At 45.2% G+C, this 15081-nt stretch overlaps 1 protein-coding gene across 1 annotated transcript in view; it reads right to left on the bottom strand.

The window, feature by feature from the left end:
- Positions 1 to 15081, bottom strand: part of LAPTM4B (lysosomal protein transmembrane 4 beta) — a 145831-nt gene that overhangs the window by 17454 nt on the left and 113296 nt on the right. Inside the window, exon 6 of the mRNA XM_068237703.1 lies at positions 14217 to 14312. Within this exon, the coding sequence (XP_068093804.1) occupies positions 14217 to 14312 (96 nt within the window). The remainder of the gene's footprint in view (positions 1 to 14216; positions 14313 to 15081) is intronic.

Below are 15081 nucleotides of genomic sequence, written 5' to 3'. Positions count from 1 at the left end.
ATAAGTAACAATAGGACAATGTATGCTTTTATGGTCATAAAAATTGTAGACCGAAAAATGAATATTGTAATTTGTTTATTGTATGTGTGTGGAGGGTGTAGAGCTGGGACTGTCTTGTAAAAGTGATCTATAAACAAAGGTTGGGACCAATTAGGTGTTCTTCCTGGATTGGGTCAAAATTCATTAAAATGGAAAAACACCATTGTATACGGCAGTGATGGCTAACCTTGGCACTCCAGCTGTGACAAAACTACAAATCCCATCATGCCTCGACCTCCCCGAGTTATTGTTAGAGCTGTCAGAGTATTGCAATGCCTCATGGGACTTGTAGTTCCACCACAGCTGGAGTGCAAGGTTAACCATCACTGGTATAGGGTCATGTAAGGAGGTCCCAACTACTATTCATTCCAAGATTTAAGACTGAACACAACCATTGGTCTGTCTAGTCCCATTTTGGGGCATAATGTTAGGCGTCAGGGAGGGGGGGGGGTTAGAATTAGGCATCAGGAAGTGGGGGGGGGGGCGGTTGGCATCAGGAATATGGGGTAGGGTTAGGCATAAAAAAGGGGGTTTTAGGGTTAAGTGTCAGGAATGGGGGTCTTACAGTTAGGCATCAGGAAGCGGGGTTTATGCTGGGAATACACGGTTCGTTTTTTAGGTGATGGTTCGATAGATAATTTCCGACATGTCCGATCTCCCTTTCGATTCTTTCGCCCCTCGATTTCTGATAGAACTGAATGGGAAAGGATAAGAAAAACGTTTTCATCTGGCGCCCAATTTACAATGGTATTTATCGTTTAGACTCCTATCGGCTTCACCTGGCATCCATTTTACCTCATGCCTCTAGTTCATGCAGCATCTACGCAAATTTTGTGGAAACAGGACTGTATAAAACTCCAACCATATGTTCTTATATTACAAGGATAAACATGTAACAGCATTATATATCTAGTGTTAGCGTCCCAGTAGGCTAATCATTATATCGAGTTTCGGAGGTCAGGTCCATTTCTCCCACGCAGTATTGAACTTTGCTATGAGTCATCTTGTGTTTTCACTAATCTTACCATGTTCATAACAGAATCTGTTCTGCTATATATTATATATATTAGATCAAATGGCATATTCTGTCTTTTCTAGTTCAATACAGCAATCCAATGGTTTACCCCTAGGACTGTATGTACAATGATTATGACTCTTTTCAGATATTAAAAGAACAGAGTATTTCTGAGGCAAGAATCAGGACCTTTCAACACTGCAGTAAAAAAAACAAAACAAAACAGTGTTTTCTAGAACGCAAAAAATTGGACAGTGAACACATGCTATGTTTTTACTAATTTTCACATTTTCGCATCGAAAATGCTTTATTTGATTTAGAGAAAATTTTCATGAAAATAGTTTGTATTTTCAGGCTTTTTTTTTTTTTTTTTGCTTGCGAAAATGCAAAAAAAATTATATTTTACCGCAATAATTCGCAAAAAGCACAGTAAAACAATATTTTTAACCGCAAAAATGTTTACTGCAAAAACGTTAAATGAATATTTTACAGAGAAGATTCCCCAAACCGTGAAAAATAACAAAACTTATTTTCGAAGGCATTTTCGCACTTCATACTGTTGATCTGAACGTAAATGCAACACGCACAGACCGGAACCTAAATGCAAAATACTGACCTGCTGTATTTTCCGCAATCGTATCGCGATCATGCGCAAAAACAGCAGATCGGAATGGAAGCCTATAGCCTAAGGCTGGTCGCTGCATGCAGAACGCCAACTCACCTGTCTCGAGGATTTAGTTCCACTGACACCTGCCGTTTGGTCGGAAGCCGATCAGAGCCCAGCAGAAGCATGGGGCGCCCCATTGGTTTGCAAAAAAACAATAGGAATCCTGCTTCAACAGGGAACATTAGTTCATTGTTGACAAGTAAGAATCCTTCCTGTTGGTAGGACTCTAAATTATTCTTTACAATCCAACAGGAAGCCTCATGTTCCTGGTCGGCTTTGATTTCTTTCAGTTTTGGGATGAATGGAGGAGCAGAGATGGACGGCAACAGATGGTACGGTGGACGAAGTAAATGGGTGGTGACGCTGTGAATAAACGGAATGCAAGATGGCAGGTATGTGAGAAATATAGAGCAGATGTGCTTATTATGCCATTTCTGCATCCACTGCGTTCACTTGACAGAGTGAACACAGTCCCGAAGCACCGTACACATGGCAGATGAACTCCGTCTAGGCGGCTGATAACGACCGCCGAGAGTGAAGCATGTTTACAGCAGCCCCAACCCCTCTTGACCACTTAGCCTGTAATCCGTCTCTGTTAAAGAGACCAAGAGTGGTAAATAAAATTTAAATTTGGACTTACCTGGGGCTTCCTCCAGCCCCCAATATCCTGTGAAGTCCTCTGGCATCCTCTTCTTCCCTCTCCTGGTCCTGCTGGCGGCTCTGTTAATTGGCGTGTGTGTCCCCGTCATCATGCCGGTTGCCGTAAGCCTCCTGTACATGTGCGGAGCCCTCAGCCAGACCAGGAGAGGGAAGAAGAGCATGCCAGAGGACCTTGTGGGCTATCAGGGGCAGGAGGAAGTCCCAGGTACTGTAAGTCCAAATTTGGATTTTATTTACCACTCAGGGGCCTGGGAGATCACTTTAACAGAGCGATGGCCGAGAACATTGTTCTCGTCACTTACTCCGTCACTCCCGCACCGGTAGGCACCCCCGCTCAAGACACTTCTGCACAAACTTGGCTCTGCTATGTAGCCTGAGAGATCGGGTCCTGATCCCCAATGGTAGGGGTGTAACTACAGAGCTGTAAGGGGGGCCCAACTACTACTTCACTCTCTCCGATAAAGGGGTCCATTCTCCAGATCAGGTGTTTTTGTGTCTCCCCTTGTTATGGGTGTGACAATTATGATGTCCACACTTCTTTTATGACCCTATTGAGATGGGCCCCCAGGCTGTGAGGGTCACCAGGGGTAGGCGAGGGAAAGGGGGTGAACATTGGGGGCCTCATCGAAGTTTTGGACCACATGATTTATAGTTAAGCCCCTGCCCATCAGATGACATTGATTGAGCATGTGGGCGAACCTTATTGCTAGACATACACGTTTTAGATGTGGTAAACAATTAATATATACCTGATTATTTACCCCCTTGCCACAGAGCCCAATGAAATTAGATGTAAGAGCAAATCTCAATGACCTTTTCCAATGAATGTTCAATTTGACAAAGCAATGAAACATTGTAGCCCCCTCTTCCATGTGCCTCATCCCCCCTCTTTCATGAACATCTCCCTTGGGCATCAGTTTCCCTTTTTCATATTTTCAGCCTCCTCTTTTATATGTAGCAGCCCCTCTTTCATGTTCAGGTGCCCCCGTCGGCTGCAGCTGCCCAAGGCCCACGGCTTTGTGGCCTTTCCAGAAATCTGGCCCTGGACCAAAGTTATAGGTAAATAAGGGCAAAAGAGCCTTTAATGTAAAGCTCTGTGTGAAAGTTACACAGATTGGTGGGTGTCGGTGGCAGTACCTCACTTGGTCGCGCTGTAAATCAGTAGAAATCTCCACCTCCCTCCATCAGGAAGACAGCCATGGGGGGGGGAGGGGGGAGTAATAGGGGTTGCAGAGGTTGCGACCGCATCTGGGCCCTTGGGTCAGAGGCAGTGGCGTAGCTAAAGAGCTGTGGGCCCCGACGCAAGTTTTACAGTGGGCCCCCCCAAGCACTCTATACAAAGCAATTGATACGGCGCACCAAAACCTGCCAAAGGCAACTACAGTGTGAGAGGTGCAAGAAGGGGGTGGAGAGCAGTTTGTTTATGATTACCACTATTCAAAGTATCTATAGAAGTGATTATTATGAGCACAGGACCAATAGAGAGCTAATACTGTAGTTGAGTTAGGGCCCTTCGGGGCCCCTCTGGCACAAGGGCCCCGATGCGGTCGCTACCTCTGCAACCCCTATTGATACGCCCCTGGCCAGAGGGGCCCCGAAAGGCCTTCCCTCAACTGCAGTATTAGCTCTCTATTGGTCCTGTGTTATAGAGTATAGAGTGCTTGTTGGGCCCCATTGTAAAACTTGCATCGGGGCCCACAGCTCCTTAGCTATGCCACTGCCACTAATCCTTGTAGCCCAGAGGTTTCGGCTATCTCCACCTCTAGGACCTTTAGGCACAGGAACTCTTTTTTTCCCCTCTGCTGCCAATCTCCTGAACTCTCTACATTCTTTTCTTCCTTAGGGGTGCAGACGCTAGCTGCCGTAGTTGTTGTTAGTTGTAAAACTGTCTGATGAACACTGGCCCTTGATGTATTTATGTATCCTGTTTACACTGCTGTCTTTACTGTGTGTCCTGCTACTGGAGCCCTGTATGTATGTGCCAAACCCAATGCCGGGCACAAAAAAAAAAATGATTCTGATTTCTTTGGATGAAACGTGGTACCTATTTACAAGACAGGTGCAGGGCCGGTTCTCTTATGAAGCAACATGAAACACTTGCATCAGGCGCAGGGGTGGCATGTCTGTACTTTGTGTTTTCACTAACAGCATGCAATCAGAGTAGGAGGAGAGAGAGGTGAATAGGTCATCATTGGGGAAAAGCAGCTTGCTGTGCTGTGTGAGGAGTCTGACAGTGAGTGAGGAGGGGGGGGGGGGGGGAGGCAGGGGAGCAGCAGTGTTTCATTTGACTTGTACAGCAGAAGGGAGGAGGTCGCACTGCTGTCCTGACTTAGGAGCAATGGATTTGCTGAGGGTGAACAGTTTGTTAGTCACAGACTCACAGCCAGTGTTATTGTGTTAAGCTGCAGCATGTCATGTGAGAACATTTAATGAAGCAGAGTAAATAGTGAATTGTGGAGTGCTGTGCGATCATTCCAAGGGGGGGGGGGGGGGGGGGCGCATCCTCACAAGTTTGCCTCAGGCAGCAAACAGTCTAGAACTGGCCCTGGACAGTTACTCTTAAAAGGTTGTCGGAAAACTTACTAAAGATGCACTTTTGAGAATACTAAACATGGAGCTAATATTTTTGAAAGAATGAAATATTTAATAAATATATGAACTCTAGCTGTTATTCAGTGCCCAGTCCAGTGACACATCACTGAGGCTGTTGTAAGGCAGCACAGAAAAGACACAGCAGGTTTGTAATGCAGCATCCGCACACAAAAGGCTAATAATGGCTGAAAGCTCCTCTCTCTGTCACACCGGGGAAACCGAATCCTCCACTGAATAATGCATCTGTGCTCCAGTGGAAAATACACACAATTTAATCTGCAGGTAGAGCATGACGCTTTAATTGATTAGCGATGTTTCAGTGATGTATTGTCACAAAAACTTCCCCCTGGTGAAGTCATGTTTCTATAAACTTACGTTCACCTCTTGCACTTTATATGTCATTTACAATTCAGTCAGCTGAAGGTGCAGCTAAACTCGATCTGTCACAGCATATAAGACCCCGCTGTATCTCCTCGCTATTAAATTCCATGCTCTAAATGTTTTGCCCCCTTCTTTCCTTCCAGCTAAGGTGGTAATCTTTAGGTAGTAGGGGTGTTACTAGAAATCACTGGGTCCCCTGCAAAACGTTGGATGGGGCCCCCTCCCCCCCCCCCCCCCCCCTTTCTGCACAGGTAAACTGAGAACCAACGTTATTCAGTTGGCTAGTGCACACCTGAATGTGTTTTCATAAGCAGATAAAAACTGACAGTAGTGAAGCACTGCATTCGCTTCTGTGACAAAACGTGCATGTTTTCCAGGGCCGGCGCTACCATAGAGGCAAAGGGGGCAATCGCCCCAGGGCCCCTGAGTGCTGCAGGGCCCCCAGTTCTCCCCCTGACTTGTGCCTCCTTGGGCCCCTGCACTGATTTGTCATAATAGCAACTATCCCGCCATGCTGCTCAATTAATTTTCCCTGTCTTCATCCCCTCCGGCTGTCTCTTCCAGTCATTACACAATAACAATTGCATTCAAGAGTCATGGAGAAGAGGCAGCCAACAGGGATGAAGACAGGGAGCATGGAAAGATGAGTTGCTATTCTGACAAAAACAGTGAAGGGGCCTTGGGGGACACAGTAAAGTTGAAAGGGAATATCTATGGGGCAAGGCTCAGGTGCCCTGGGGGGGGGGGGGGGGGGAATATACTGAGAGACTGGGTCCCTTAGGTTAATTTTGCCCTAGGGCCCCATTGTGGCTTCGAACCGGACCTGATGTTTTCACACATACAGACACACGTGATGTGCAGAAAACTCATACAGAAACTCAACAGACGAGTGTCCTCCCAGCCTCAGCTTATTACATTCACTCTGTCCATCTCTGATGGAGCAGAACTGGCTCTGCAGACTCCTCTGGCAGTATCACTATAGTACACAGCACTTGGTGAAGGGTAGAAAGGCTTGGGGTAGAGCAGCACTGTACACAAGACCCTGCCGCACACTGAATAGAGACTGTCTACAAATCTTTTTCTGCAAAACTCAGTGGCTGAGCAGATGCAGTCATTAGAACAATATTGCAGAGAGCAGAAAGTTTTTTCTCTCTGTGCCCTTAGTTGTCAGTCTCTCAGGACAGGGAAAACTTCTCCCACCACCACGGGGTTCCCTGCTGCTTCTGGGCCCCCGAGTGGCTGCATCCCTTGTAGAATCCATTGTTACTCCCCTGTTAGGTAGAATTATAATACAATGCAACTCTATTTTAATTGTTTTATTAATTTTAACTGATAAACAGAAATCAATGAGTGGTTACAGAAAAAAAGTGTGTTAAATGAAGTTATACTGTAAGTAGCAAAGTGGTGTTCAGAGGTAATTGTAATGCTAAACAGAGAATAATGATGGCATGAGATATTGATAGATGTACAGAGATGTTACATTTGAAAAATCCATATTAACCTGCTTGACCTGTCTGGGTCGGGACCCGGTCAATGTGGCGTAACCTTCATTGATAAGAAATTACAGCCATAAAACACTTTCCTGGCAGTAAATGGCTTCTGATTTAGTGCTAGCATACTTTCATGAATGTGTCATTGAGCAGAGTCAATGAAAAAGTGAAAACTTGAAACGTAGATTTAAATATCGTATAAAACTGTATAAAAAAGTAATTTTAGGAGAAGGAGGATAAATACAATTGTTTACCTAATTAGTTTATTTTACCTCGTGTTTCCGTTAAGGAAAATTCCAGTAAATCAAGCCTAAGTACGTACTGTCAGACGGAGAGGTAAATAATCGTTAAAGTGGCAGGAACCATCTAAACATCTAAAGGCAGTGACAAGTTCTTCAACGGACGGAGATATTTAACACCCGTGTGACACTAACATTGAAAAGAGGTCATCACGACCGAGCTGAGGTTAGGTCAGTACACTTGGTCATCATGTATATTAAATAAACAAATAGGACTTATTTCATATCACAGTCCAGGCAAATAAATTCTTTAAGCAATATGTTGTCTCTGATTCACTAATACAGTCATGATATAAACATTCATTAATGCACTCCTATTTACTAGTGGATTTGATCATTTTATTGAATTGGCTCAAAATCGAACATAAAGCCCATCTAAGCCTAACCTTTGCATGCAAAATGCACCCCAGAGATAACCGCTATTTTACTATCGCTACACCTAACCCTATTCTCACACAGAGTCCTCCCTCTACCATTGTCCAACCCTAACCACCCCCTGCCAATGCCTAACTCTAACCACATCCCTGCCAATGCCTAACTCTAACCACATCCCTGCCAATGCCTAATCCTAACCACACGCCTGCCAATGCCTAACCATAACCGACCTCACCCTGCCAATGCCTATCCCTAACCAACCCCCTGCCAATTTCTAACCCTAACTTACCCTCCCCTCTGATGCCTAACCCTAACTCAACCCCCAACAAGCACAGCAAAAAAGATCTTCGTGCTAACACGCTGAATAGAACAGCTTCCAACAACTTGTATAGTGCTGACAGTGAGTGCACGGTTCTGCTCCTGGCTTTTGGGAATGTGCAAGGATCTACGTAAAAAAGGAGCGCTCCATAGTGCATTACTGTATAAAAGTTTTTAATCGCAAGATAAAAAATGTACTTACAAAATAAAAGAGATTTTGTGCTTATCAGCGGGCAACCTCCGCTCTGGCTCCCCTTTGCGGTTCGTCCTTCCGCTTCTGTGGCCAGCAGTGCTCTATCGGACTGATGCTCGTCTCACTAGGGGGTGGGCGGGGTTCGGTCCTGGCGTGCCTACAGCGTCATTAAGTGTTTTGGCGCTCTGCGCCTTCGTCAGATGACGCTGCAGGCATTGGCACGCCCCATATATCCACAGCCGTCACCTAGGTAATGGCGGCAGCTGCATGCGGATGAAATTATTATGTACGCTTAGCGTACATCATAGAGAATAAGGCGGGGACACTGGTGGAAGGGCTTTCAAGCATAAATATAAATACACAATCTGGCCAGCAAGCTTCAGACATCTCTCACAAGAGTATAAATTGTCACATAAAAATTAAAAAAATGAATTACAATTCAAATCGAGACCAAGAAAAATTCCACTTTAGCATGTGAACATATTAAAAAAAAAAATATATATATATAATTACACACTTCAATAAAATTATTTTTTGATCCATGTAATGACATGATTACATGGATAAACTTAGTTATATAAAACCAATCCTAAATGAGATCTTACACATCTTGCACTAATACAGGCTCTATGGACCCTTTTTAGGGCTCACATATTATGATTAGTTCAGCTGATGGTCAGAAACATGTCAGAAAGAAACAGTTTCCGTATGTCCTTACTGGGCTGTCCGGGTTCAATTGGACCAGCCTGTAATGTGGTCTGCGGCCGCACGGCCCACAGATCCAGAAACACAGGCAACCTTGCGTCCAGTAGGGATTTGATACAAGGCTGAAAAGAATGGTGACTGAGGGGTACAGACAGAAAAAAAGTTTTTTTATTTATACTAAATGTATTATGGTCTATTCTAAGGAGTATTCACCACCTCCTTAAAATAGACCATAATACATTTAGTATAAATATAAACTTTTTTCTAACCCTAATCCTCTTATAAACTTCTGCTTGTGTCAATTGTCTCAAAATTTCTTTTCTATAATAATCTGCGTCCAAAACAACTACTGCCCCGCCTTTGTCAGCGGGGCGGATAACAATGTCCTTTCTAGACTCCAAATCCCGCAAAGCTTTCAACTCCCCTTTGGTGAGATTAAAGGTTACTTTTTCCTGTACAGAACTAAGTTCTATTCTTTTAATGTCTTCGTTAAACTTAGTAACAAACAGATCCACTAGTGCATCAGTTGAAGGGGTAAAAGTACTCTTTAAACGGAGTAGATAAAGTGAGCTTCCCCTCATCACATTGATTCTCTCTCACTTGTAAAGGTAGAGCACTAAAAATGCCTTTAATCTAATATTCCTATAGAACCTAAAAAGTTCCTGTTCCAACAGAAAAAAGTCGGGTCGATTTGTGGGGCTAAAGCCTAGTCCATAGATGAGTAATTTCTTCTCTGAGATTGATAGTTCATGGCCTGAGATGTTGGCAACTAGATCCTGGGCTGGATATCCTTCCTCTGACGTAGGATCATTGAGTTGGTTTGACTCTGCTGGCCTCTTTTTGTGATACCTCTGTTGTTGACGCCGGTACCTGGCCCCACCTCTGCGTTTCCTCCTCCTCCCGGAGATGGATCCCTCGACCCCGGCAGAAAATCAGTGTCAGAGGAATTAGGCAGCGAGTTTCCAGAGTCCGGTTTACCACCCCTCGGTACTCGAGGTCTTGGTCGTCTAGAGTTAGCCGGAACCATCCTTTGCCATGAATAAACGTATCCTGTTTGATAATCAGATATATCACGATTATATTTGGATCTCTTTGTCTCCTCCATTGATGCTCTGAAGGTATCCATTTTTTTCTCTAAACAATCACAATAGGATCTATACTCCTCCTCAGGGACCAAAGTCCTCAACTTGCTGGAAATATCAATAATTTTCACTTCCAAGGCAGGTAGTTCATGATGTATAGTATTGATCATATGGAGCATAGCATCAAAAGAAGCTTTGTTGAAGATACGTTCCCAAATGGTACAAAGAAATTTATTTTTTGGAAATAGTTGAGGGGCTACCTGTGCCCGCATGCAGCCTCGGACAGGCCCACCGAACCACCGATGGTCCCATCGGTGGGCCCCGGCCGTCTCGCCTCCTGGGGGCCCCAGTGCTAAAAAGGAGGGGGGCTAAGCGCAGTAGGGGGGACATTGTGCACAGATCGGCGGGGAGGGGCGGAAGCCTCCCCCCCCCCTCCCTCACCTAGGGGCCCCCCTTCCGCGCTCCCCCCCCTCTCCAGAATTGCAGCCAGCGGGGAAGAATCACTTAACGGCATGAGTTACGGAGATGAGATCCGTAGCTCTGCGTGCCGCTGGCTGGTCTGCTCTGGTTCCTGAACTGACTGTCCAATCACGCTCTCGCAGGAAGTACTGCGAGAGCGTGATTGGACAGTCAGTTCAGGAAGCAGAGAGCAGACCAGCCAGCGGCACGCAGAGCTACGGATCTCATCTCCGTCATGCTGGTAAGTGATTATTTGCCGCTGGCTGCAATTCTGGAGGGGGGGCCCCTAGGTGAGGGAGGGGGGTTTCCGGTCACTGCTGCCCACATTACGATTTTCAGGTGTCTGCTCCCCACATTACGATTTTCTGGTCACTGCTGCCCACATTGCGATTTTCAGGTGTCTGCTCCCCACATTACGATTTTCAGGTGTCTGCTGCCCACATTATGATTTTCTGGTGACTGCTGCCCACATTACGATTTTCAGGTGTCTGCTGCCCACATTACGATTTTCAGGTGTCTGCTGCCCACATTACGATTTTCAGGTGTCTGCTGCCCACATTGTGATTTTCAGGTGTCTGCTGCCCACATTACGATTTTCAGGTGTCTGCTGCCCACATTATGATTTTCTGGTGACTGCTGCCCACATTACGATTTTCTGGTCACTGCTGCCTACATTGCGATTTTCTGGTGTCTGCTGCCCACATTACGATTTTCAGGTGTCTGCTGCCCACATTACGCTTTTCTGGTGACTGCTGCCCACATTGCGATTTTCAGGTGTCTGCTGCCCACATTACGATTTTCTGGTGTCTGCTGCCCACAGTACGATTTTCTGGTCACTGCTGCCCACATTGCGATTTTCAGGTGTCTGCTGCCCACATTACGATTTTCTGGTCACTGCTGCCCACTTTTGGGGGGGGGTATCTGGCACCAACCTGATTGCATTTTGGGGGGTATCTGCCGCCAATCTGATTGCATTTTGTGGGGGTATCAGCCGCCAACCTGATTGCATTTTGTCGGAAAATCTGCTGCGATTTGACTACTTGATGAATTATCATGAGGCATGTAACTACTTGAATATTTTATCTAAAATGTATCTGGTCGGACCTAATCTCTGTGAATAACACCGCTACTTATGTTGTGTTTTTTTTTTTTTTTAAGTCTGCCCATGACTCATCGTGACCACGCCGATGTTCCAGTGCGTGGTGACACCCATTTACTTTCGCTGCGGCGCGCTGCGCGCGCCGCATGTGGACATATCCCTATTGGAGACTGTCCTCAGAAGTGCTCACAATCTTTTCCCTACCATAAACTCATGCAAAATTTCTAGAGTACATGTGTATGTGAGCCCAAAATGGGGGGGGGGGGGGTGGCGAGGAGGAGGGGATCGGGGGGGGGGGCCCCAGGCTGAAACTTCCTTGGTGGGCCCTTAGTGTCCCAGTCCGACCCTGCCCGCATGGATCTTGGAATCCTTCTATTACGACAATATTCAGTGAGGGTCCGTGCATGCAGATCCAACTCTACTTTCTGCTTCTTGAGAAACTCCAATTCTCTTTTTAAGGGTTTTGCATCTGGTTTTTGCAGAAATGCCGTCTCTCCATCTGTAAGGGCCAATATTCTCGTGGCTTGTTCCTCAGTAAATGAGAAGACATCCGGACCGGTGTCTAACTCCTTCTCTTCCATGGTGCTATAGCTCTCTTGTGGTGTCAATCGATAGAAACTATTTCTGGTTGTAGAGCAGCACCCATACCCTGGAAGACTCAGTGACGTGCCTCAGCTCACAGCTCTCCACACCACTGGGGCTGAAAATTGTAGAAATCCACTTGAGCAGGCACCATCAACGTATAAATAAGCTCTTTATTGATCACATGGATTAAAAGCAGTCAAACAACGACAGACCGCTGTTTCGGGCTTCATGCCCTTTGTCAAGTTGTCAAGAAACTGCAATACATTAAAAACTCCATTCCCACACAATATATAGCCAATGCCCACCAATCAGAGTGCAGTGTTTCAAAACATCCAATCAGATGACGCCATCTCACAGGAGGACCTGATGGGAAACTTACAGGACAAGCTTAGTCCCTCCCATCGTTATACAATATACTCATAGTATCTACAAAGTGACAAAAGATAGTAAACAATAGATAATAAACAACAGAGCATGCCAGGTATCTCACCTGCACCGACACAGAGGTACCGCGCTTCCGCCGCCATGTAAAGCACACACAGCGCTGTCCGAATGGACCCAGGCTGCCGACCAATCAGCTTTCAGGCTGGTATGGTCGCGACCAATAAGGGGAAAGTTAGTCCGTGCTAGTGTTGCTCAGAAGCCGCCGACCAATCAGCAAAGCTTCATCCTACCCACCCTGTTTTAAAAGAACAGGATAATGTTTGCAATTTCATGAGGGCAGCCATCTTTTTGATTGAAAGGAGGTGACAGGGAACATGAGACAAAGTTCCAACTGTCCTGTGTCTTGATCACCCCTCCCAGTTGCTAGGCAACGAGAACAACAACATCAGAAATCCCATCATGCTTTGCACAGTATTAAGGGGAAAATGCCCGGGCAGTTTTCTTTGAAGGGGTGGAGCTTAGCTTCTGTGCAGCTAAAAATGAGGCTTAGGTAAGAAAAACAAAGTTCGAATGCTGTAAAACTGTTAAAGAAACACCAAGCCTCTTCAGTGCTGCTGAGAAGATTTTTAGTCTGGAGGTTCACTTTAAAGATTTCCCAGCACATTTACGAGGTGGAGGCCCACATCAGGGAATAGCTATAGAAACAGCAGACTGTCATACAAAATGATCACTGAAAGAACACTACGGAATGACTGTATTTTACAGCACAGATTCCAGACAAAAAAAAAACAAGCAAAACCAGAAGAAATAATGTTTATATAGCAAAACAATCTTATACAACACTATCACTATCACTGACACAGGAGACCACGGTTCGAACCTCGGATCTTCCTGTTCAATAAGCCAGCACCTATCTGGTAAGGTGACATTGGGCAAGACTCCCTAACACTGCTACTGCCTACTGAGCGTGCCCTAGTAGCTGCAGCCTATGCACTTTGAGTCCGCCAGGAGAAAAGTGCAACAAAAAATGTTATTTGCCTTGTCTTAGTTGTCACTACGTGTGCATATACTGTATATACTGATTTGTTAGCAGACCATCTAAGGGACAAGCTTATCCCCTCACCACAGTACATGGGGTACTTGCCCTATGTAATGGTCTTTTTGAAACTACTTGAATGAGATGGACATCTAGTGACTTTCTATGTGGAGGGTTCTTTGTATGTCTATGTACTCATGGAGATCTTCACCACTACTACACTCCTCTGAAGAAGTGATCTGTCACGGTCACGAAACGCACATCAGGCCGCCTTTAAGAGTCCATTCATTATCAGCGCATGCCATTTTGGTGCAGGGTGAAGCAGAAAAACAGTCCCCCCTGCTTCTGCACAAACTCCCGGCCTGCACTGATTACTATTTTCCCTCCAAGTTTGTAGCAACTTGGGGGGACAGGTAATTTGGGCAACAGCTATTGCCGGGGGCCAAATCACCCTCTTTTTTTTACACTGATTTGTGTGGCGCTCCACTGAAACTCCAGGCATCCAAATCAAAACCATTGGCACATTGCTGCACTGAAATCAGCTGCCTTGGAGTTTAATGATTTTACTGTGATGCATTGATGTTTTTTACTAACCAGTCCATGTGGAATGTTTAATGTAATAGCTAATGATAGCAATGTTTTATGATATATCACTATACGCATAGTAAACCCTCGGTCGTGCTGAAATAATATTTGTCCTTGATCGTTACGCTGTATAAGTTTCACTTGTAATCAAGCACTAATAGTAAAGATTTGATCATACACCGTATTCCTTCAATATTCAGCTTGCGTTGGTTGTGAGTATACTCTGAGAAGTAATAACAAATGTGGACTCACTGTGGTGTCGTTGGTGGTTACATAGACCAGCACATCCGATGAATTGCGATTATTAATGTACCGATAGCAATTCCACACACAGCTAATCAGATACGCCTGCAAGGAAGAAGAAGTGACAAGTTAGGTTTAGGAGACGCTTTTGATACAATCACATTATCTAAAAAGAAACGTGTTTCCTAGTAACATTATCTGATCCATGTTTAAATTGTTTTCTGGAGCTACAATACTTACATTACCTAAAGTTCACCTATTTCCTTATTTCCTCCTGAAATTCTGTGAGACTTCAGAAAGAAACGTGACTTGGAGACAGACCGCTGACATACGGGCCGGTTCCACACTTAAAGGGACTCCTAGCACTTCTCATGGGTATGCCTTTAAGACTCCGACCAGTACTACAAAGTACTGAAAGATGCATACCTTCATGTAGCTTATGCTCTCCTCTTTCATTTGATGCCTGAATCGACGTTCTACACCAAATAGTTTTCGTTCGATTTCAATTTAAAAATCATGGCTGCCATCTTGGCTATCTTATAACTTCCGGGTCACCCCTGTCTTCTCTGTTAGAGGAGTGCATCACTGAATGAAGCAGGAAGAGGAAGTGACACGCGTGGCCATTGAAAAAGGCTCCTCCAGAGGGGTCATAGCACGACTTTGTTGGAAGCTGACTGGCTTAAATGCATGCCCATGAGAGGTGCTCAGAGTACTTTTAAAGTGTACATTGCAGTACGCTGACCATTCGGAAGAGTACGGGCATATGCATAGCGCCTCAACCCCCCCACCCCCCCACCCGTCATGCCCATTGACCTACATTCTGCTGTACAGGAAGTATATCACAGGGGTTCCTCTTTATATTTCCATTGTTCTG

This window comes from Hyperolius riggenbachi, chromosome 5, assembly GCF_040937935.1.
Source record: "Hyperolius riggenbachi isolate aHypRig1 chromosome 5, aHypRig1.pri, whole genome shotgun sequence".
NCBI lineage: Eukaryota > Metazoa > Chordata > Amphibia > Anura > Hyperoliidae > Hyperolius > Hyperolius riggenbachi.
The sequence above is the reverse complement of the archived record's forward strand: the minus strand, read 5'-3'. Positions and strand labels throughout refer to the sequence as shown.